The 19,492-nt window shown below is 42.1% G+C and overlaps 2 protein-coding genes across 2 annotated transcripts; both read left to right on the forward strand.

Moving 5' to 3' along the window:
- Positions 1-1,483: 1,483 nt before the first annotated feature.
- cyp11c1 (cytochrome P450, family 11, subfamily C, polypeptide 1) lies at positions 1,484-6,609 on the forward strand. Its single transcript, XM_077599719.1, has 9 exons — positions 1,484-3,130; positions 3,201-3,356; positions 3,428-3,627; positions 3,719-3,925; positions 4,445-4,602; positions 4,673-4,839; positions 4,905-4,983; positions 5,065-5,262; positions 5,989-6,609. The coding sequence occupies exons 1-9, from the start codon at positions 2,883-2,885 to the stop codon at positions 6,097-6,099; spliced, it is 1,524 nt and encodes a 507-aa protein (XP_077455845.1). The 5' UTR covers positions 1,484-2,882; the 3' UTR covers positions 6,100-6,609.
- On the forward strand, positions 6,162-18,521 carry pklr (pyruvate kinase L/R). The gene is made up of 12 exons (XM_077599718.1): positions 6,162-6,309; positions 10,134-10,298; positions 10,617-10,708; positions 10,778-10,909; positions 12,254-12,440; positions 12,537-12,810; positions 14,216-14,366; positions 15,665-15,817; positions 15,893-16,059; positions 16,784-16,850; positions 17,856-17,970; positions 18,224-18,521. The coding sequence occupies exons 2-12, from the start codon at positions 10,160-10,162 to the stop codon at positions 18,328-18,330; spliced, it is 1,584 nt and encodes a 527-aa protein (XP_077455844.1). The 5' UTR covers positions 6,162-6,309; positions 10,134-10,159; the 3' UTR covers positions 18,331-18,521.
- Positions 18,522-19,492: the final 971 nt, after the last annotated feature.

Consider the following 19,492-nt stretch of genomic DNA (forward strand, 5'->3'; position numbering starts at 1 on the left):
CCGCATACACTCAGAAGAATGCCGAAAGAGCGGCCATGAGGGCTCACTTCAGGAGTAAATACCAACTAGCAGAGGTGTGTTCGGATAGCACTCGGAAAAAATCTCCTATAATTGCAGTGAGACTCTTTGCTGCTTCAAATATGCCACACATCACCCACTCGTTTGAACTGCTAAACTACTTGTGATGCCCTATTTATTATTACTATATATATTCCCAGATTGATTTCTGCAGAGTTGAAATGTAATTTCACGGATAAATAAGTCATCTTGCTTCTCATCATTCATGACTTTAAGGAAGCTGTTATGAAATGTCAAATATAAGTCAAGTCACCAACGGCAATATTTTAGTGCAACATTGCATGAAGATTTACCCACATCATTTAATGCCATCTAATGTATAGGAATGTTGACAAGACCCTAAAAAATGTTTAAAATATCAAAAAATATTGCAGTATTCTTTATTCAAAAATGAAAATAACAATAAAAATTCATGCAGATGTACAAGAGAATCAAACAATCTCTTGGATATGCAAAATCCAGAATGCGTGATAAGCCATATCATAAGTGTCAGCTTTATATGAATATTAAATATGATACATGTTCAAACTCCGCATGAATATTAAACAATACAGTTGCAGGTGCGAAGGTGATGAAACGGTAGTACAGTACAGTAAATATCTGGCAGTTTTGTAGGTAACGGACTTGTGTTTAAGGAACTATGTTATTTATGTTACATATGTCATGTCTTAATGAGTCATGAGCAGCCATTTTGGCTCACTAACGTCTGATGCTCATTGTGGGCAATCTGATCCTTTTATGCAAATAATGATCCTTGTTTATCATGTGACCCGAATACTAAAACAGGATGCTTCTCAATATGCCAGAAAAACAATGCGTCTCTTGAATGTTTTCTAGCGTTGGTTAGACATGAATTCATGTTCTCACCGACCTTCTTATGACTAAACAAATGCACTTTTTTTAAACATTGTAATTCTACTTGAAGTAAGTCTTATCTACCAGTGCAGCAAGGGTTAGCAAGCTTCTTATCTTAGATCATATATGAGTATAACTTGCTCCTAAACTCATTTGCTGCCCTTGGCGGCAGTAGACGTCCAATTCATGCGAACATTTGCTGCCTGCCTCCCCTAATTTGCGTGGGTGGGACGTCTACCGCTGTCAATGGCAGCCAATGAATACAAGCCAGAATTTTTGGACTATATTAAATTACATCCCCTAGATCTAGTTAAAAGCGTACATTTTTCTCAAAGATTTTTTCTTTGTTTGTTTGTTCCAAAAAGAACTCCAAGGACAGCAACCACCTGAGGTGCGCTGGCAGCAAGGTATCGCTCCCTCGCGAGCTCTCAAAGTTGGTACGTCCTGGCAACAAGATGAAGGATAACAGCTTTAATCTGCTCGACGCCTTCCAAGGTCTGCGTTTGGGCACAATGACGAGCTCCAAAAATGATAAATACATAAACCAGGGAGGGCATGCTTGTCAAATTATGTGACTAATATACAATGTAGTATTGGGCTACAAGGCAATATATACCTACATAATTCATTTTTGATGATCTTATGCTGAACCGCAAGGATTCTGTTGTTTAATAAGACAAAGAGAGATGTATAGAGCCAAGAAAACTATCTGATAACTTGAGTGAAAAGGGTTCCTGCTTAACTTTCCATAGAGAGAAGTAACAGAATGTTTAGAATTATTTACATACATAAACATTAGAAGAAACAAGAACAAATACATTTTAATGTAAATATGCTCAGGTTTTAAAATAAAATAGGAACAATTGGGGAAAAAGGCAGATTTTCTAAACTAAAAACTAAAATTGGCCTTAGATTCTAAAATTGCAGTCCGTTTTTTAGTAGCATGTCAAGTTTTTTTCACCCCATTGTAACACAGGCAAAATATGATTGCTGAATAATTTTGGACGCTTAAACATAATATTTCAGGAGTTGGAAAAGCAGAAACCATTTTTCCCTAACTACAAGTTCTCTCAGTCAGAGTAATAGTTGTAATGAGGCAGCAACCCTACTTACACGAGATAGCTTTTATATTTGCTCTTTTTTTGTATCACTCTTCTCTCTATCCTTCCTTTCTTTCTATCTATCTGTCCTCAACCTTCTTCTCCCACGCAGCATTCTCTGACTGAACAACACAATATAAGGAACCACAATGTGTATACACAAAACTCCAATGTGGCTCCTTAAAAATGTTTCAGTCTTTAAAAGACATTCATATTTAACTTTCTCTCCGTCTAAACAGCCGAACAGGACCGCTAAAAAAGGGGTTAAAATCATTCCACATACAGTATCTTCATGGATTGATTTTACATCCAATACAAGGTCCGCTCTCAGCCAGAATGTCGTCATGGCGACGGCTTTGCTGTAATCTCTTGGAAGGTGCTGCAGCTATAATGGCTGCGACCATTGTTGCTTTTCTTAAACATGACGCATACGTAATAAAACCTTATTTAACACTTGAAGTCTTTGGCTGCCATTGACTATAATATATAGACTATGGCTCCAGAGCCACATTTGGCTCTTTACATGATTCTGCTGTGTCTTTCAGCAGATACACAGACAGGTTTTAATCAACCCTGCGACACATGTTACCTTTTTAGGGGATCCAAGAATATTTTTTTAAACAAAGTAGCGTTGTCAGAGGCAGCTCAAATTGCCAGCAAACGCTAAAAATAAAGCCTGTTTTTCCCAGCTCTCCATCCTCTTGTGTTTTCTTGCCCTTCTCTTGAACTGTCCGCCTTTCCATTCATAAATCACCACTTACTATCTGGAATTGTGACTCCAAGGATTATTGGAGGCGGGAACTTCGCAATAAACCAGACCTCACAAAGCGTACATGCCCTTTGGAGATCATGTCCAACGCAGTGAGAATGCGTGTCCGAGTGCGGTGCAGCGGCTCCGCTAGGGCGCTCAGTGCAACGGGGACTGGTAAAGGAGTTGTCGGGGAAAGTAGCAGTGGGCCGGTGAGGAGTTTTGACGAAATCCCCCACACTGGCAGGAACAGATGGCTTAACTTGTTCACCTTTTGGAGGGAAGATCGCTTCAAGCAGCTGCACAGGCACATGGAGGACTCTTTCAAGACCCTTGGACCCATATACAGGTACCAATAGGGCCAATTTCCATAAATTGATACTGTAATGTTGTATTCTTTGGATTATTCACCACGAAAGGGAGCACGTGGGCCCCCAAAGCACCGTGAACATCATGATGCCGGGCGACGTCGCCGAGTTGTTCCGCCACGAAGGCCGCAACCCGCGACGGATGGTCTTGCAGCCGTGGGCCACGCATCGCGAGACCCGCGGACACGCGAAAGGAGTCTTCTTAAAGTCGGTTGCCCCTCATTCTCATCACATTGGTGCGCTCATTCTTTGTTTTGCTGAACGTCTTGTCTCACCAGGAACGGTGACGAGTGGCGAGCCGACAGAGTCCTCCTCAACAAGGAGGTCCTGTTGAACGAGGCCGTCCAGCAGTTCCTACCCCACGTGGACCAGGTAGCCAGGGATTTCTGCCAAGTAACCCGGGCCAGGATAAAAGGCCCGGACCACGGAAGCATCACCTTTAACCCCGGTCCAGACCTCTTTGCCTATGCACTGGAAGGTAGAGTTCATAAAGGCTACCCTTCTATTTTATTCAATTCAGGCAAATCACGTGAAGTGGCGCTGATATAACTTTCCGTTGTAATTTGCAGCCATCTGCTACATCCTCTACGGAGAGCGCATTGGCCTCTTCTCGTCGTCGACACCCTCCGCCGAGTCCCAAAGGTTCATCTGGGGGGTGGAAAGAATGCTGACCACCACCGTGCCGCTCCTCTACTTGCCTACGTCCCTGATGGAGCGTGCCGGTGCCTCCTTGTGGAAACAGCACGCCACCGCGTGGGACCACATCTTCACCCACGGTAACGTAGGACGATCGTTTGGGGCGAGACCTGTCGGTTCATTTCAAATGAGAGATATGTTATGTTTTACATTGTAGCAGGGGTCTTAATTGTAGTTGTGGTTTCTTCGGAGGGCCACAATGATTCCTAAGTATAAGTTATATATTAGTATTAAACTCCTACGTCTATCACAATATAATGAGGAATGATTTGCACTTAAATATTGTAAACTAAATAACAAGCAACAGCTAATAATGGGTGGTCAGTAATTCAAATGTAATGCCAATCACGCTGTCATAACGAAATTAAAATGATCACATAAAAACAAACTCCATAGCAGAACTAGACAAGCAGCCAGCTTGTCATCTGTGCATTAGTATAACATCCATTTCTAGTGATAGCAAATCTATTCTAGAGTCTGCATTCTTTTCCTTTCATGTAGATTAAGTAAAAGAATTTAACCAAAACTTCCACCTTTTCCAGAATTTTTTTTGCCACACCGTTATTTATACTTTAACTTTGTCACGTTTGGTTTTCCAGCCGAATCAAGGATCCAGAGGGGCTTCCAACGCCTGTCTTCGGGCTCCCATCAAGGCGAGTTCTCCGGGGTTCTGGGCCAGCTCCTGCAGAAGGGACAGTTATCTCACGAGGCCATCAAAGCCAACATCACTGAACTGATGGCCGGAGGAGTGGACACGGTGCCGAAAAGCCATCACCGCTCAGCTTATCCGAACGTGCGGTGTGGAATGAGTGTGCGCTTGTGTTCAGACGGCGGTACCGTTGCAGTTTGCTTTGTTCGAGCTGGCTCGTAACCCCGCTGTCCAGGAGGCGGTCAGGCAGCAGGTAATGGACTCTGTGGGAAAGGCCCACGGGGACCCTCAGAAAGCTCTAGAGGGGGCTCCGCTCCTCAGAGGCACGCTCAAGGAGGTTCTCAGGTAAGCAAAAAAACTCACCAACCGAATACACATGAAGTGAATTAAGTCGTGTTGTGTTGTGCCAGATTGTATCCGGTGGGCATCTCAGTGCAGCGCTACCCAGTAAAAGACATAGTTCTGCAGAATTACAACATTCCAGCAGGGGTGAGTTGGTCATTTCACAAAAACACAAAGATAAAGTGCTATGAAACGGTGCTTCATTGCCAGCATCTTTTTCCCCCTCAGACCTTGGTCCAGGTATGTCTTTACCCCATGGGGAGGAGTGGAAAGGTCTTTGACAATCCGCTGACCTTCGATCCGGGTCGGTGGGCCCGCATTCGGGGGGAAACGTCTACGTTCCGCTGGCTGCCGTTTGGCTTCGGGCCCAGACAATGTGTCGGTCGCAGGATCGCTGCAAACGAGATTCAGCTCTTGCTCATGCACGTGAGTAACGTAAATTATCACGACTTACATTGAAATGATATTTATTATACTATATTATATTAGTATATTACTATATGATATATAGTAAGATATAATGATATCTAGTAAAAGTGTGCAATGAAGATAATTTTTGTAACGGTTTGCCTCTGTTTAGTTGAAACTGATGACTAAAGGCAAAGATTCCGGCAGAATGCATATGACTCATGAAAAATAGTAGTCGAGCCTCGTTGACTTTACCGTGCGACGAGTCGGAATACAAATTATGTGAACTTTTGGCGACAGGGGGGTCAATATAACCCTAAAGCCTTGCTGTTTTGGTTCCAATGACGTTGTTAACAACATGGCAACACATCATTTGTCACTCAATCAAAGCAGTATTCAGTAAAATGTTTTGATCCAGACAACAGAATAGGCTACTTACTGGCTGGTCCATTTCCTTCTGTGTGCTTAATCCACATTTTGAGGTTAATTTTTATTAACACAGGAACTATGGGTTGTGGCTCATTGAATTGCAAACTATGTGAATTCAGTAAAGTACCCCCTGAGGTGACAGTGGGACTTAAAAACAAGGGTTTATTGTTTATATTTTTATTTTTTAGTGGGGCCAAGCTCAAAACTCCAAACTCTCAAATCATTTTTCCATCTTTTGTTGTGGGTGGGATTAGGTCCACACCAACAGCAAAATCGGGATTTATTGTTCTATTCTTGGCTTCTTGTTCTGTTTAGATCCTGCTTAATTTTCACCTCAGCGTGTCATCCACTCAAGATATTGATACCAAGTTTGCCTTGATCCTGCAGCCCGAGTCGCCACCATTGATCTCCTTTCGAAAGCTCTGACACACACATGTACGATGTGCTGTTCAGCCTCTTTGTATTAAAGGGAAGCTTCATCAACTTCTAAAAAAAGTGTGTGATTTCCATGAGGACACAGAGTTGTCCTGTAGGTGATGCTCTAGCTGAGACAGCCCGCACAACACACCCTTTCTTTCCTAGTCAGGCAGGTTGTCCACTTTCATTTATGGCCCTGCGGCTTCCTGCTTCTAACAGGTCGGTGGTTCCCTTCTTATTGCTTTACATTTTACGACGTTCTGTATCTTCTCGTTGTTGTCTTCTGCTTCGATTGCTCTTAACCTCTCGCATCCCGCTCAGAAATTGGTTCAATTCTTGGAGTTAAAGATCGGATCACTTGTTCTCACAAGCTGCGGCATACAAAATTCTATATATATTTCTCGAGGAAATGTGTGCTGGATTCGATAGTATGAATCACACATACACATATATTCAGTTTTGATTCTCACGCTGCTCAAGTTATTAAATGAGACTACAATAAATGCTGTATTCAAGGAATGCATTGTTGGGTTGTTCTACACTAGCAAAGGTGCAAAGGTCTGTTTGCTCTGTAGCTAAAGATTTACACCTTCTGGTTCAATCAGTGGGGCTGAGACACATTTTGGGATTTAAAAAAAATCACATGACATCGCTACTTTTGCCAAAGTCTAAACTTTATAAAGGTATTAGACAGCATGTCTACTAGGCGTTGAGAGACAATCATGATCTATAAGGCTGTAATCTTTCCTTGAGTTTTAACTGGAATATTTGATCTGTTTGTTGTGTTTAACAAGGATCTTTTTTGCAGTTTCATTTTATAATGTTTTAAAAGTGCATGCATTCTGCCCAAAAAGAAAAAAAAACATTATCAAGTTTATTTTGTGCAACAAAAGACAATTGGCCGCACCCCTAATTTCGACCGGCCTGTATGTGTGTGTGTGTGTGTGTATATATATTTATCTTTTTAAAACCCTTTTCTTGTCCTCTGTAGTTTTGAAAAAAAGGAAAGGAGAAAGAGGAGGGAAGTATATAGAAAGAGCCTCACTGCTGTGGTTCACTTAGCGTTAACGTCGGTCTAGAACACGTGTCAAAGTGGTGGCCAGGGGGCCAAATCTGGCCCGCCGCATCATTTTGTGTGGCCCGGGAAAGTAAATCATGAGTGCCGACTTTCTGTTTTAGGATCAAATTAAAATGAAGAGTATAGAAGTATATTAAATTTCCTGATTTTTCCCCCTTTTAAATCAATAATTGTCATTTTGTAATCATTTTTTTCAGTTTTTAGTTCAAAAATCATTTTGTAAAATCTAAAAATATATATAAAAAAGCTAAAATAAACATTGTTTTAGATCTATAAAAACGGAATATTCAGGGCTTTTAATCCAGTTCTTTTAATCCATTTATTTTAAAAAAATCTAAATATTACATCTAAAATGGTCCGGCCCACATGAAATCGAGTTGACGTTAACGCGGTCCGCGAACCAACCCGAGTCTGACACCCTTGGTCTAGAATCTAGAATCTAGAGTCTAGATTCACACGTGGATGAAAATTGGAACCCATTACAATTGAAGACAATCAGTCACAAGGTGTTTTAGCAGAGCTCTACTAAGCACTTTTCAATAAACTGGGTTATGTATTATCTCACAAATCGGTGTCATCGTTAGTGTGTGTGTGTGAGAGTGGCTGATTACGTGTGAATTGTGTAAGTGATGCCACAAATAGACAAATGTCACGCTGAACTTCATTTCACTTTAGTTTTGTAATGGACGTGCCCTTCACGCCCACGTTCACAAGGCTTCCTTTTCCCGCGTCTGCGACTATGTGTGGTGGAGGTTCAGAGGGTCAATAAATGAGGCAGGTGGAGCCATGCTCATGTGACTCCCATTACGACAAATTTGCGAGCGGAGAAGACAAAAGCAGTAAGGCTGAGGAAACGTTAAGAAGACTGCAATTTCATATTTAGCTGTAGATAACACATATAAAATAGAAAATAGCCATTAAAGGAGCTTGGTGCTGTCAAAATGGGTGAGTGATCCTCAAGTACCTTTTTTTAAATATTATGAACATATGACTTCAGTGACAGTAAATGAGTTGATTTTCTGACCATCTCACTTAAGTGTTGGTTCCTCAAAATAAAACAAAATGGGTTGAATGCACCATTTAACGCACATTCAACTGCATTCTATTTTCTCACATAATAAGTTACCAGTCATTGATTTCATTGGAAAACTGTGCATTGTAGAGATGGGCCTCCTTCAAATGGAATATTATGCTTATACATTACTAGATCACAGATCAGATTAAGTATGTAAATGCGCTTATTTATTATTTAATATTTGTAATCATTTTTTGAAGGTGTAAGAGCTCGCGAGGGTTCCTGGGACTGGGAAAAAAAACCTTTGAGCAGAATGGGAAATCTAACGTTTCTAACTATAATTGGGACTCTGTGAGTACACGTAACAATGTGAGTCATTGCAACACGGCTGTTCTTGTCCAATCAGTTTTTTGACCTCTCTTATCTGAGCCAAAACTCAGTGACCTCATGTACAGTGTGCGGCGGGTGATATTTTATTGTATGTCAGTGGGACTCCATTTGATGCGTGCGGCAATGCAGCGCAACTGGGTCACGTGCATTTGCTGGGTCAAAGTGGTTTGTTTCAATCTCATCTACTTATTTTTCACTTACAGAAGAGCAAATTGCAAGCATGAAAGCTTTTCCAATGGTTGTCTTGGTGATGCCAATCAATTCCGTTCCTCGCATGATAGAGCTAGCTCTTTGTGCAACCATTTACTTGCGCGCTTGTCCTCACTATGGAAGGAAAAATCCAATTATATTTATATTTAGCTATTAATGTGGCACTTTGACACACGGACGACCCGACTTGTGACTTCTCCAAGACTTGAGCCGTCGTTTGGTGGATTGACCATTCTTGTGAAATGTCTATACTCATAACAAATGAAAAATAAGACTTTACGCTCAGGCCCAAGGAGAACATGCAAACTCCACCCACCAGGGATTGAAGCCTTCATCCCCAACTTATTCTTATTAAATTCAGATTTTGTCTTGTTAAAATTTTATACAGGCATTATTGAAATGTCAAAATATTAATATCCCAAATCCATCCTCTTTAAAAATGGCCACTTTTCCATTACTACTTCAGCCCTAAATGTGTAAACTTTAGCACTAGACTGGCAAGTATCACTAATGTTTCCTTTCCTTTGAGGATAAACATCATGTAAATGTCTCGCTTGTGTAAATGTCAGTCCCCCTCAGGGTGGGTTTATTCCAACTTGCACCAGCTCACTGCTGCTCTCGGAACAGGATATTGATTTGGAACGTCTTGCATTCATAACCACCTGGAGGGAGGCTACATTTATAAGCTGCATTAAAGGTGGACAACCTGTGGCTTGTGGGTCATATGCTGCCCGCGAGTGCAATTCATCTGACCCAAATGTCACAGATACTGTTGTGATGATTTGCAGGCTATGCCACTACTTATTGAATGTTATTCACTTTACTTTATTTTAATAATGGGTCATTCTATATTTCTCGCTTGAAAAGTAAATGCCTTGAAACTGAAAGGGGCCATTTTCCTTGCGTGATCACTGCTCTCTACAATTTGCTAAATATATTGATTTCCCCATCATAGAATACAAATTAACTCCTAATTGCTCATACTTGCACTTCCACGATAGTGCCATAATTGCTTCTCGTTTAAATCCACTTAGGCTCTTGCTCGTAACTCAATCTGTCGGGTTAAAAAAAAAATCACCAAGCAGTTGGTAAGTCGCAAAACTCATACATTTGGATTGGATTGGATAACTTTATTCATCCCGTATTCGGGAAATTTCATTGTGGCAGTAGCAAGAGGGTGATTAGACAGAACAACAAAGCAAAAGCACAAAGTACAAAGCAAATCGAAGTAAATGGGATCATTGAGAATCACCAAATGGCCGTAATTTGGCCACGCCTAGTGAACTGAATCAATTTTTGTGCCCGTCTGTCTCTGCCTTATCAGTCATTGTCCATTTTTGTCATTCCCAGCTCGCATCAGACGCTACTCGGAAGCCATGACGCTGCCCGACTCTTTCATCCAGCGCCAGCAGCTGGACGCCAGCATGGCGGACACCTTCCTGGAGCACCTGTGTCTTCTGGACATCGACCAGGAGCCCATCACGGCTCGCAACACCAGCATCATTTGCACCATTGGTCAGCTCGGAACACGCTTGCTGTGCATAAAGCTCTCTTTCTGTCTTTTCTGGCCCCGTTCACCCATGAGCGAGCGCCGGCTGCTCTTCTTTGAGTCCGGCAACTGTTGCAGCTTTGACTTGTTGACAGATTTTGCCTGATTCATCCAAGGATAGCGCAGTTAATAATGTCGTGTTTTCCACGAGACCTCGGTTTTCGTTATTCAATGCACTGTTTTTTGACTTGTTCACTGCCATTGATCGCATTCCAAATGGATTGGTCAATAAATGGCGGCCATTGAATTAATCGTTCTTATATAAAATGCACTTCCTTTCTCAGGTCCTGTCTCCCGCTCCATACCTAAACTCCAGGAGATGGTCAAAGCCGGGATGAACATAGCACGGTTGAATTTCTCTCACGGTTCCCACGAGGTGTGTGCGATCACAATAGTGTTTTCCCTTCTTTTTTTCTTTCATGACATACTGGATATCCATTTTCAGTACCACGGTGAAACCATCAAGAACATCCGCGAGGCCGTGGACACAATCACCTCAGACCCGCTGTACTATCGCCCTGTGGCCATTGCCTTGGATACTAAAGGACCAGAGATCCGTACAGGATTGGTGAATGGGGTAAACATGCAATAAAAAAATGCCTTTTTTTTCAAAACCTTTTTTGCAATTAGAATTTCATTTTGTATCTCCCTTTTAATACAGCTCATAGAAAAGTCATCTTTCTGGATATTTAATTTTATTAAGGACAACAGGTGGAATTGTTGCGTGGCTATTTTAGGATACCTCATCGTGTTTTTTTTCCCACATTGCACATTGCCTACTTTGTGTGCTAAATTACTGCAAGCTGTTGGAAACCTTTTCATACCCTGATTGGATTACTCGATGCTCTCTGTGACGCATGAGCTGCACACGGTTTCCCTCCTATCGTAGTTATATCGCCATGGAGAGATAAGTATCAAAAGATTTGGGCCACCAACAACACTTTAAATCCAGCAGAGGGCTTTTTCCCTCATCGACAACTGTTGTTTCGATTCATCACTTAAACAAAATATGCTGTCGTTGCACTGACACCTTCTACATAAAGGTGCCAACGCCCCACTTGATCTTATTTTTACAAGAGATTTGGCTATATATGATGAGTTTATCTGAATGAAATGATGTTTTGGTGCCACGTATTACCCCCCCTGTTTTATTTAATAGTTATTATCTATATATTTGTGTTATAGAATGCAATACTTTGTATGCAATGAATTCAACATTTTGTGAATAACCTTGGGGCGGCCCGGCAGCTGAGTGGTTAGCGCGTCATCCTCACATTGCTCACATTGGGAGGAGACCTGGGTTCAAATCCAGGTCGGTCCACCTGTGTGGAGTCTGCATGTTCTCTCCGGGCCTGTGTGGGTTTTCTCCGGGTACTCCGGTTTCCTCCCACATTCCAAAGACATGCATGGTAGGCTGATTGGACACTCTAAACTGCCCCTAGGTATGAGTGTGAGCGTGAATGGTTGTTTGTCTCCTTGTGCCCTGCGATTGGCTGGCCACCAATTCATGGTGTTCCCCGCCTCTGGCCCGGAGTCAACTGGGATAGGCTCCAGCACCCCCCGCGACCCTAGAGAGGATAAAGCGGGTCAGAAAATGAGATGAGATGAGGTGAATAATCCCCACTGGCGATAATAGATTACCAATCCCGCGGCTCCTAATGTCCTTTTTGTGAATTTAAATTTAGTTTGTCACTAGTAGATCTGCAATCAGTTAGAATGACATTTAAATGTTCATTCCCTGCCATCATTCTCAGTTCTAATGGGTTGGACACTTTCTTTTTGGCCCAATCTTCTTGTGCTGCATTTTCAATTGAGTAATGAGTTGAGTGTAAAACTGCCGAAACCTTCACACCAGTAAGAGGAAAGCAATGTTTTACCAACAGTAATTATGCCCTGATATCTTTTCATGGTGTTTGTGAAGAAAGTGGAGGCGGAGGTGAAACTGGAAAAGGGCAACCACGTTCGCGTGGTGACAGCGCAGGCTGACAAAGACTCCACAGACGGAAAGACCATCTGGGTGGATTATCCCAGCTTGCCACTGGTCGTGAAGAAAGGCGGAAAGATCTACATCGATGATGGCCTCATTGGACTTAAAGTACTAGAAACAGGTAGAAAAAATGCAGAGTTAAGGACACATAAACCATCTGATCAGAACCAGAACGTGAGTAAATACCTTCAATTGTGTGGACATATGCAACATGTAGGTCCAGATTGGGTGGATACGGTGGTAGAGGCGGATGGCGTGCTGTGCAGCCGCAAAGGCGTCAACCTGCCCGACTGCAACCTGATCGGCATGCTTGCGGTCAGCGAGCAAGACGAGGCCGACCTAAAGTTTGGGGTGGCGCAGGGAGTGGACATGGTCTTTGCTAGTTTCATCCGCTCGGCGCAAGACGTCCGGGAAGTGAGGAGAGCACTGGGCCCGCACGGGAAGGAGATCAAGGTGATCAGCAAGGTGGAGAGTCGCCAAGGAGTCCAGAAGTGAGTCAACATTTGAAAAGTAGGAAACCATCACGAGCTTAATCGTCTTATTCGAAGACAATGAAACGAACATCAAACTTGGTTTGAAGGCTCTATTTTGATTAGAGAAAAAGGAGTTTAATAGTTAAAGGATGACTGAATGAATTGGCAACGGTTGGGTCAGAGGAGAGTCTAAAACAAACCCAAGTTGATATTTAGAGGAATAAATTAGTCTTTCAATGTCTAAATATCTCCCTATGTTCCTCTACTGCTATAAAGAGTTGAATTTGTTTTTTTAAAACATTATTTAGTATGTCTAGGTATAATGGGGTAGCCGAGGAGGTGAAGGCGAGTTCAAATCAAATCAAAAGCCTTTATTGTCATCATACACAGCTGCGTATAACGAAATTGGTGGTGCTAGTTCAAGCTTTTCAAAGTGTGTTTTCACAGTAAAAAAAAACATAAATAGTAGTATAAAAGTATAAAAAGTCACATCCCGGCTAGGTGAATTCTAAAATATTGCACAGAATTCTAAAATATTGCACAGATTCTGAAATAATGCACAGATTCTAAAATATTGCACATATTTCTAAGATATGGCACATTGTTATTGCACACCCGGAAGTTATTGCACAGAAGGGATTGTGTGTCGTGCTAGCTCAAGTTCAGAGTCCTGATGGCTGTGGGAAAAAACTGTCCTTAAGTCTATTTGTCCGTAAATTGTGAGACCTGTAGTGTCTGCCAGAGGGCAGCAGCTGGAACAGGTTGTGACCAGGGTGGTATTGGTCCCTGACAATGTTCCTGGCTCTGCTGAGGTAGCGAGGGCTGGCAATGTCATCCAGTGAGGGCAGAGAGCAGCCGATGAGCTTCTGGGCAGAGTTACACAGGTATCCATAAATTGGGGTACACCAACAAACAACTAACGTGAGACAGTGGCACATCGATGACAAAAACAGCCCGCACTTTAGTAAATGATGAGCACCTGTGAAGGAAATACTAGCTTATTTACGGTGTGAATGCTAGTAGCCGAGGGCCCGTGTTTTCATGATGTGGCGGTGACAGCGGCGTTGATGGCCGCCTGCCAGCTGTCATCGAGGTGATGCCATCTGCCAGCTCACACGTTCTCTCGCTTTATAGTTTAGACAGACAGTTTGTTCACCACTTAATGGATCCTGACATAATTTAGCGTAGAGCTCTGACGTCCGCCATTACTTATCTGCCGACTTCACCGACAGCCGTTTGTGATGATCGATTTCTCCGGAATATTTGACTCCCTGCGATGATGTCGGTCCGTTGTCACAACTGTCTCTGCCGCACGCTCGTTTTGGGTGATTGCCACGTGAGTCAGAGAGGACATGATGTTCAAATATTCTATTTTTAGTATGATCCCAAACATTGAACCCCCCTCTCTATTCATCTCTGTCAGCATTGAAGAGATCTTGGCGGAAAGCGACGGCGTGATGGTTGCCAGGGGTGATCTGGGGATCGAGATCCCCGCCGAGAAAGTCTTCATCGCCCAAAAGATGATGATTGGTCGCTGCAACTCGGCCGGCAAGCCTGTCATCTGTGCCACACAGGTCAGAGTGGGTCAGAGCTAATTTGAGAGATTTGGGGGGCAAGAAAATGTCCAGAAGAAAAAAAAAATGATAAACCATATTTGCATTGCTCCACAGTCGTAGACAAATAATGTGGTTTTAACATTACTTCCGTTAACACTTTACTGTGGAATGAGGTTCTTTTGACTATACACATTCTGTATATTCATTCTCATTCCCACATATGCATTATTGAAATTTTCCACCAGATAAATGTCAAATAAGACTCCCTCCAAAATCAATATTTTCATGATTCACATACATGAAGAAGTATGGCTTTTAACTCAATTAATTGCACACTAAAACTACAATAATGCCAGGTAATGAAAACATTTAAAACCCAAATAATCCATATTTAAGGTGTGTTGAATATAGTCACATATAAATCACATCCTCTCCCCTGAGTTATTATTCTACATTAACCGAGTATTAGCGACTGTTATACAGCGGCTTTTGCCACAGCTTAAACTCACTAAAAATGGCAATTAGCATCGGAGTCTTCTATTCCAGTCCAAGTATCCTCCCTCAGGCAACACTGTGAGACATCTCGTATTCCAACTGTCTGCCTCGCTTATTGACCTCAAAATGGATGCTGATGAATAAGCTCTCCGCTGGCACAGCTCTATCCGTCCAATAAGACATGTATTGGTTTTGTATGTAGCATTGAGTGAAAACACACTCTAGTAGTCACGTCAATACTCTAGCTCTCCACTTCATTTATTCGGCCCGTGAAAGCTTAACACAATGTTTCCTGGTTGTAACCAGCCATAAATAAGTTGAAAATTGGAATGGAAGGGACAGAGAAGTGTAATCCATGAAAATTGGACTGGACTCCATTCAGGAACCTTTTAATCAATGTTCCCTCTAAGCTGCGCGCGTGCGCAATTGCGCACTACTCTCGTCTTCTCTGCGCACAGCAAATCATATGGAGCGCACAGCAAATCATATGGAGCGCACAAAATAAAATCCCAATTTTATTTTAATTTTATTTTTTACCTGTGAGGCCGACGCGCAAACCACTCATCCACCGGGCCGCCCATTCATAGATATTAATCATTACATTTTATTATTACTAAATTATTTATGTGTAGTAGACATGCACCTGCTTATGGCAGGTGTGATACTGGTGTGTGCCCATAGCGAGCAATGATGATGTTGCTCACACCAGTTCTCAGTGTGCTCAGGGAGGTTGTCTTTCTGCCCAGACAAACAAAAAAATAGAGGGAACATTGCTTTTAATGCATTGTACGTGTTTTTTCTATGTGTGTGTTTGTGTGCAGATGCTGGAAAGTATGGTAGCCCACCCGCGGCCCACCCGAGCCGAGGGCAGTGACGTCGCCAACGCCGTGTTGGACGGAGCCGATTGCGTTATGTTATCCGGCGAGACCGCCAAGGGCCTGTTTCCAGTGAAGGCAGTCGCCATGATGCACTCGGTGTGTGCGTGTTTACGTTTGTCGTGAAGCCCTCCGCTGACTGTTTTTCTTTTTTGCGCTGTCTCGTGCGGTCAGATCTGCAGAGAGGCAGAGGCGGCCATTTTCCACCAACAGCTATTTGAGGAATTGCGTCGCCTGACTCCTTTGTCCTCGGACCCCACCGAGGTCACGGCTATCGGAGCCGTCGAATCGTCCTTTAAGTGCTGCGCCGGCGCCATCATAGTCCTCACCACAAGTGGCAGGTGAGCACTCTCACCCGATCAAAACAGAGGCTTATTTCAAAAGAAAATATGGATCATTCCTGAAATACTATCAGCAGTCATTTCCCAATACATCCATAACTGTTGATATTATTTTTGGAATACGACTTTTTTTTCTTGGAAGTTTTTGCCTCTTCTTCCATCTCATATCGGGGTTTCCGTGCCGTCCAATTTTTCCTAATTTTACCTTGCAGTTTCAATAACCTGAAGAGCTCTACTTTGTTATCACCAGAATTGACTTCTTGTTGCCTCCTGAGGAACAAATTGCATCTGTACAACAAAGAGCAAAATTGCTGTTGTTTAAATTACCTTTTTAAATTCTTATGGGCGACATTCAGTCTTTTCATTTAATGGATTTGGAGACTGATGCTGTTCTAACTACAACTCACATAGTTATTCTGTTTACTATTCTCTGAAAGCTATGGACCTCTGTTTCCACTGGAAGCAAATAAGCTTAAAAACACACACAAATGTGAGTCATTTCACCTCGAGGAAATCTACAGATGGAAAAGTGCCGTTTTCTGCTTTCACACCCTGCAAGATTATTGTGTTTGTTGTTTTGCTTTATGTTCTATGAATGCAAACAGATTCTCAGGAATGATCTCCCCTGAGCAGGCATTAAAAAAAAATTAACAAACACATTTTTAGTTTTAGTCATGGTTATTTACCATCTGTATTATCTGTGTGTGTATGTGTATGTGCTTAGGTCGGCACACCTGCTGTCAAGATATCGGCCTCGCTGTCCTATCATTGCAGTCACCAGAAGTCCACAGGTAAGATGCCTTTAAAATTACTTAATGGCGACTCATGTCTCTGCTAGGGGTGTTTAAACCAAGGCCCGACCAATTGTGACACACTGCCCAAATTGTATTGGCCCGGTCGCAGCAAATTAGGATATCATCAGTCTTTTTCAGCCTTCATTTTGTTGCACTTCTCATCTTTAACACAACTTAAACGGTATCTCCTAATTAGCTCGGAGCTCAATGTCGGAAATTGTAGAATTTCAGTATTTAGTTTGATACTAAATTATATATAAAAAAAAATATCCAATGTAATTTATCACATTATTTATCAGGAGTAATAGCTAGAAAATAAGTTAGCAACTGCTCCTAAGAAAATTCTAACATTGCTACACTTGCGTCCAATTCTGTTACTGCTTTTTAGACAAAATACTGTAAACCCCAAATAAATCATTTCATTAGAATTTTACCATTCTTCTGTAAATTGAAGTAATCAAACCTTTGGTAGTTTATGACCTATGGAATAATAATAATCAAAAAGTGAAGGCTTATTTTTCAAGAATTTTGATGGTAAAAAAATGACCCGAAAAGTGTCAAAATGTGTCTCAATGTTGGCCATGACAGGATTATAAATATGTGCTCACTTGTGAGTCATGTGTCGAAATTCCACACGGGTGATTACGTCGCATGCTAGGCAGGGCCACCTGAAGGTCAGTGGTCAGGTGAGTCACCCCGGCGCGTCACATCTGGTGAGGACTCGCTAAAGGCCGCTAGCAGAATGCATTCAAATTGCCAAGCTCCCTCTGATGGTGGTAACGGGTTCAAACAGGCCATCACAATCATTCCAGAAGTGGCAATCTTGCGTGTGATTTAGTTATTTTAAATACTCTTGACGTTAAAGCCCACCTGGATTGTATTTCAACACACTTCCCACTGGAAACGTACAAAACGGGCATCCATACTGTTAGACAGCTAGATGTTTACATTTCATGAAAGAACATTGCAACATTTCGGTCAATAAACTCTGTTATTGTTTAGGTGGCGCGTCAGTCGCAGCTGCTCCGGGGGGTCTTCCCCGTCATCTTCCACCCACTCCCCGCGCCCGTCTGGGCTGACGATGTTGACAACCGTGTCAACTTTGGCATGGATATAGGTGGGTGATTGCTTTTTTTTTTTTGCTGGGTTGCAAGAGTAGTGACGCGGGGGTCCTCTGTTTATGTGGGGTATGCAGTGAACATTGCACAGTAGTATTACATATCAAGTTATGTACCACCAAACTGAAAGTTTTCCCATCCCAACTCACAAGTTATTATTGTCTATGTGTGATTATTGACTAGCATGTTAGCAATGCAACTTTTTCCCATTAACGTACACAGCGTTATTTCTTTATTTTTTTTTTGGCACAGGCAAGGCGAGAGGATTCTTCAAAGAGGGCGACATGGTGATTATAGTGACTGGTTGGATTCCGGGGTCGGGTCACACCAACATTATGAGGGCTGTCAATGTTACATAACCAGCACGACATCAACACTTTTTTGAAACACTTGTTTATTGGTAATATATGAGCTGCCACATAGACTATTAGGTTTCACATCAGTGTCCTTTTTTTAAAGGTCGCTAACCTTCCCAATGGGGCATTTTGCATGCATGTTTTAAAAGCAATGACTCCGAGTAAGAGAAATAAAACTTGAAGATTTTCACTCACATTCTCCGCGAGTGATTGCCAAAATGAATTCATCCGCAGCTTATCTTTACAGAGGCGCTTTATGGACTTGCAATTCCGATCACAGGTTTGCTCTCCAGTGGAGCAGCACTTTTGTTTCTTTTTACGAGGTCTTCTAAAAGGGAGATGACTTGTGGTGTTTTGTCCACTGAGATGACCTAGATGCCCACAGCTGCACACCCTTCCGTCATAAAGTCATTACACGTTTTTTTTTATGGCGCTTGAATTTATTCACTGCTCCCAAGACTGTCTTCTCAAACCATTAAATGTATTGGTCAGATTTTACATCTGTCAAAGCCATTATAATCACTGAAGTAGTGGAACATTTACACATTTTTGTAATGCCTATTCAAACGTGGTTTAATTTCACATTAAAATTTGATTCATGTAAGGCAAAATCATGCTATTGGACTAAAAACTAAAAGACTGCTTTGATTTAATCTTCCCATAATAGCATATTCACATTATATCAAAATTGCTTTGACATGCTGTGATGTTTTGACTTGCCATTTAAAAGCTATTTTTAATTTTCTTCATATTTTCTTCATTGCTTAATCCAGTTGACGGAAACATATACAGGTTTTTTCCCCCCACACAATGATCTCATTCACTGGCAACTATTTTCAGCAAATCTAATGCCGATTGGCAGGCCTTTTGTGTATTTTTTCAGATTTTTCAAAACCCAAATATTGGGTGCTTGTATTATTCAATGAAATTAACCATACAAAATTAGACCATTCTCTTCTTTATTCTACTTCTACTACTTCTTGATTGGCCGTCGGTGAATGGCCATAGGCACGAGAGTGTGTACATATAGTTGTTATTCTCCTTGTGTTGTGACTTCTGATTGGCTGGTGAGCAATTCAGGATATACCCTGAATGCTGCCCTTTGTTGGCTGGGATGGGCTCCGGCACCCCAGCGATCCTGGTGAGGATAAGCAACTCGGAAAAT

This window comes from Stigmatopora argus, chromosome 4, assembly GCF_051989625.1.
Source record: "Stigmatopora argus isolate UIUO_Sarg chromosome 4, RoL_Sarg_1.0, whole genome shotgun sequence".
Taxonomy (NCBI): Eukaryota; Metazoa; Chordata; class Actinopteri; order Syngnathiformes; family Syngnathidae; genus Stigmatopora; species Stigmatopora argus.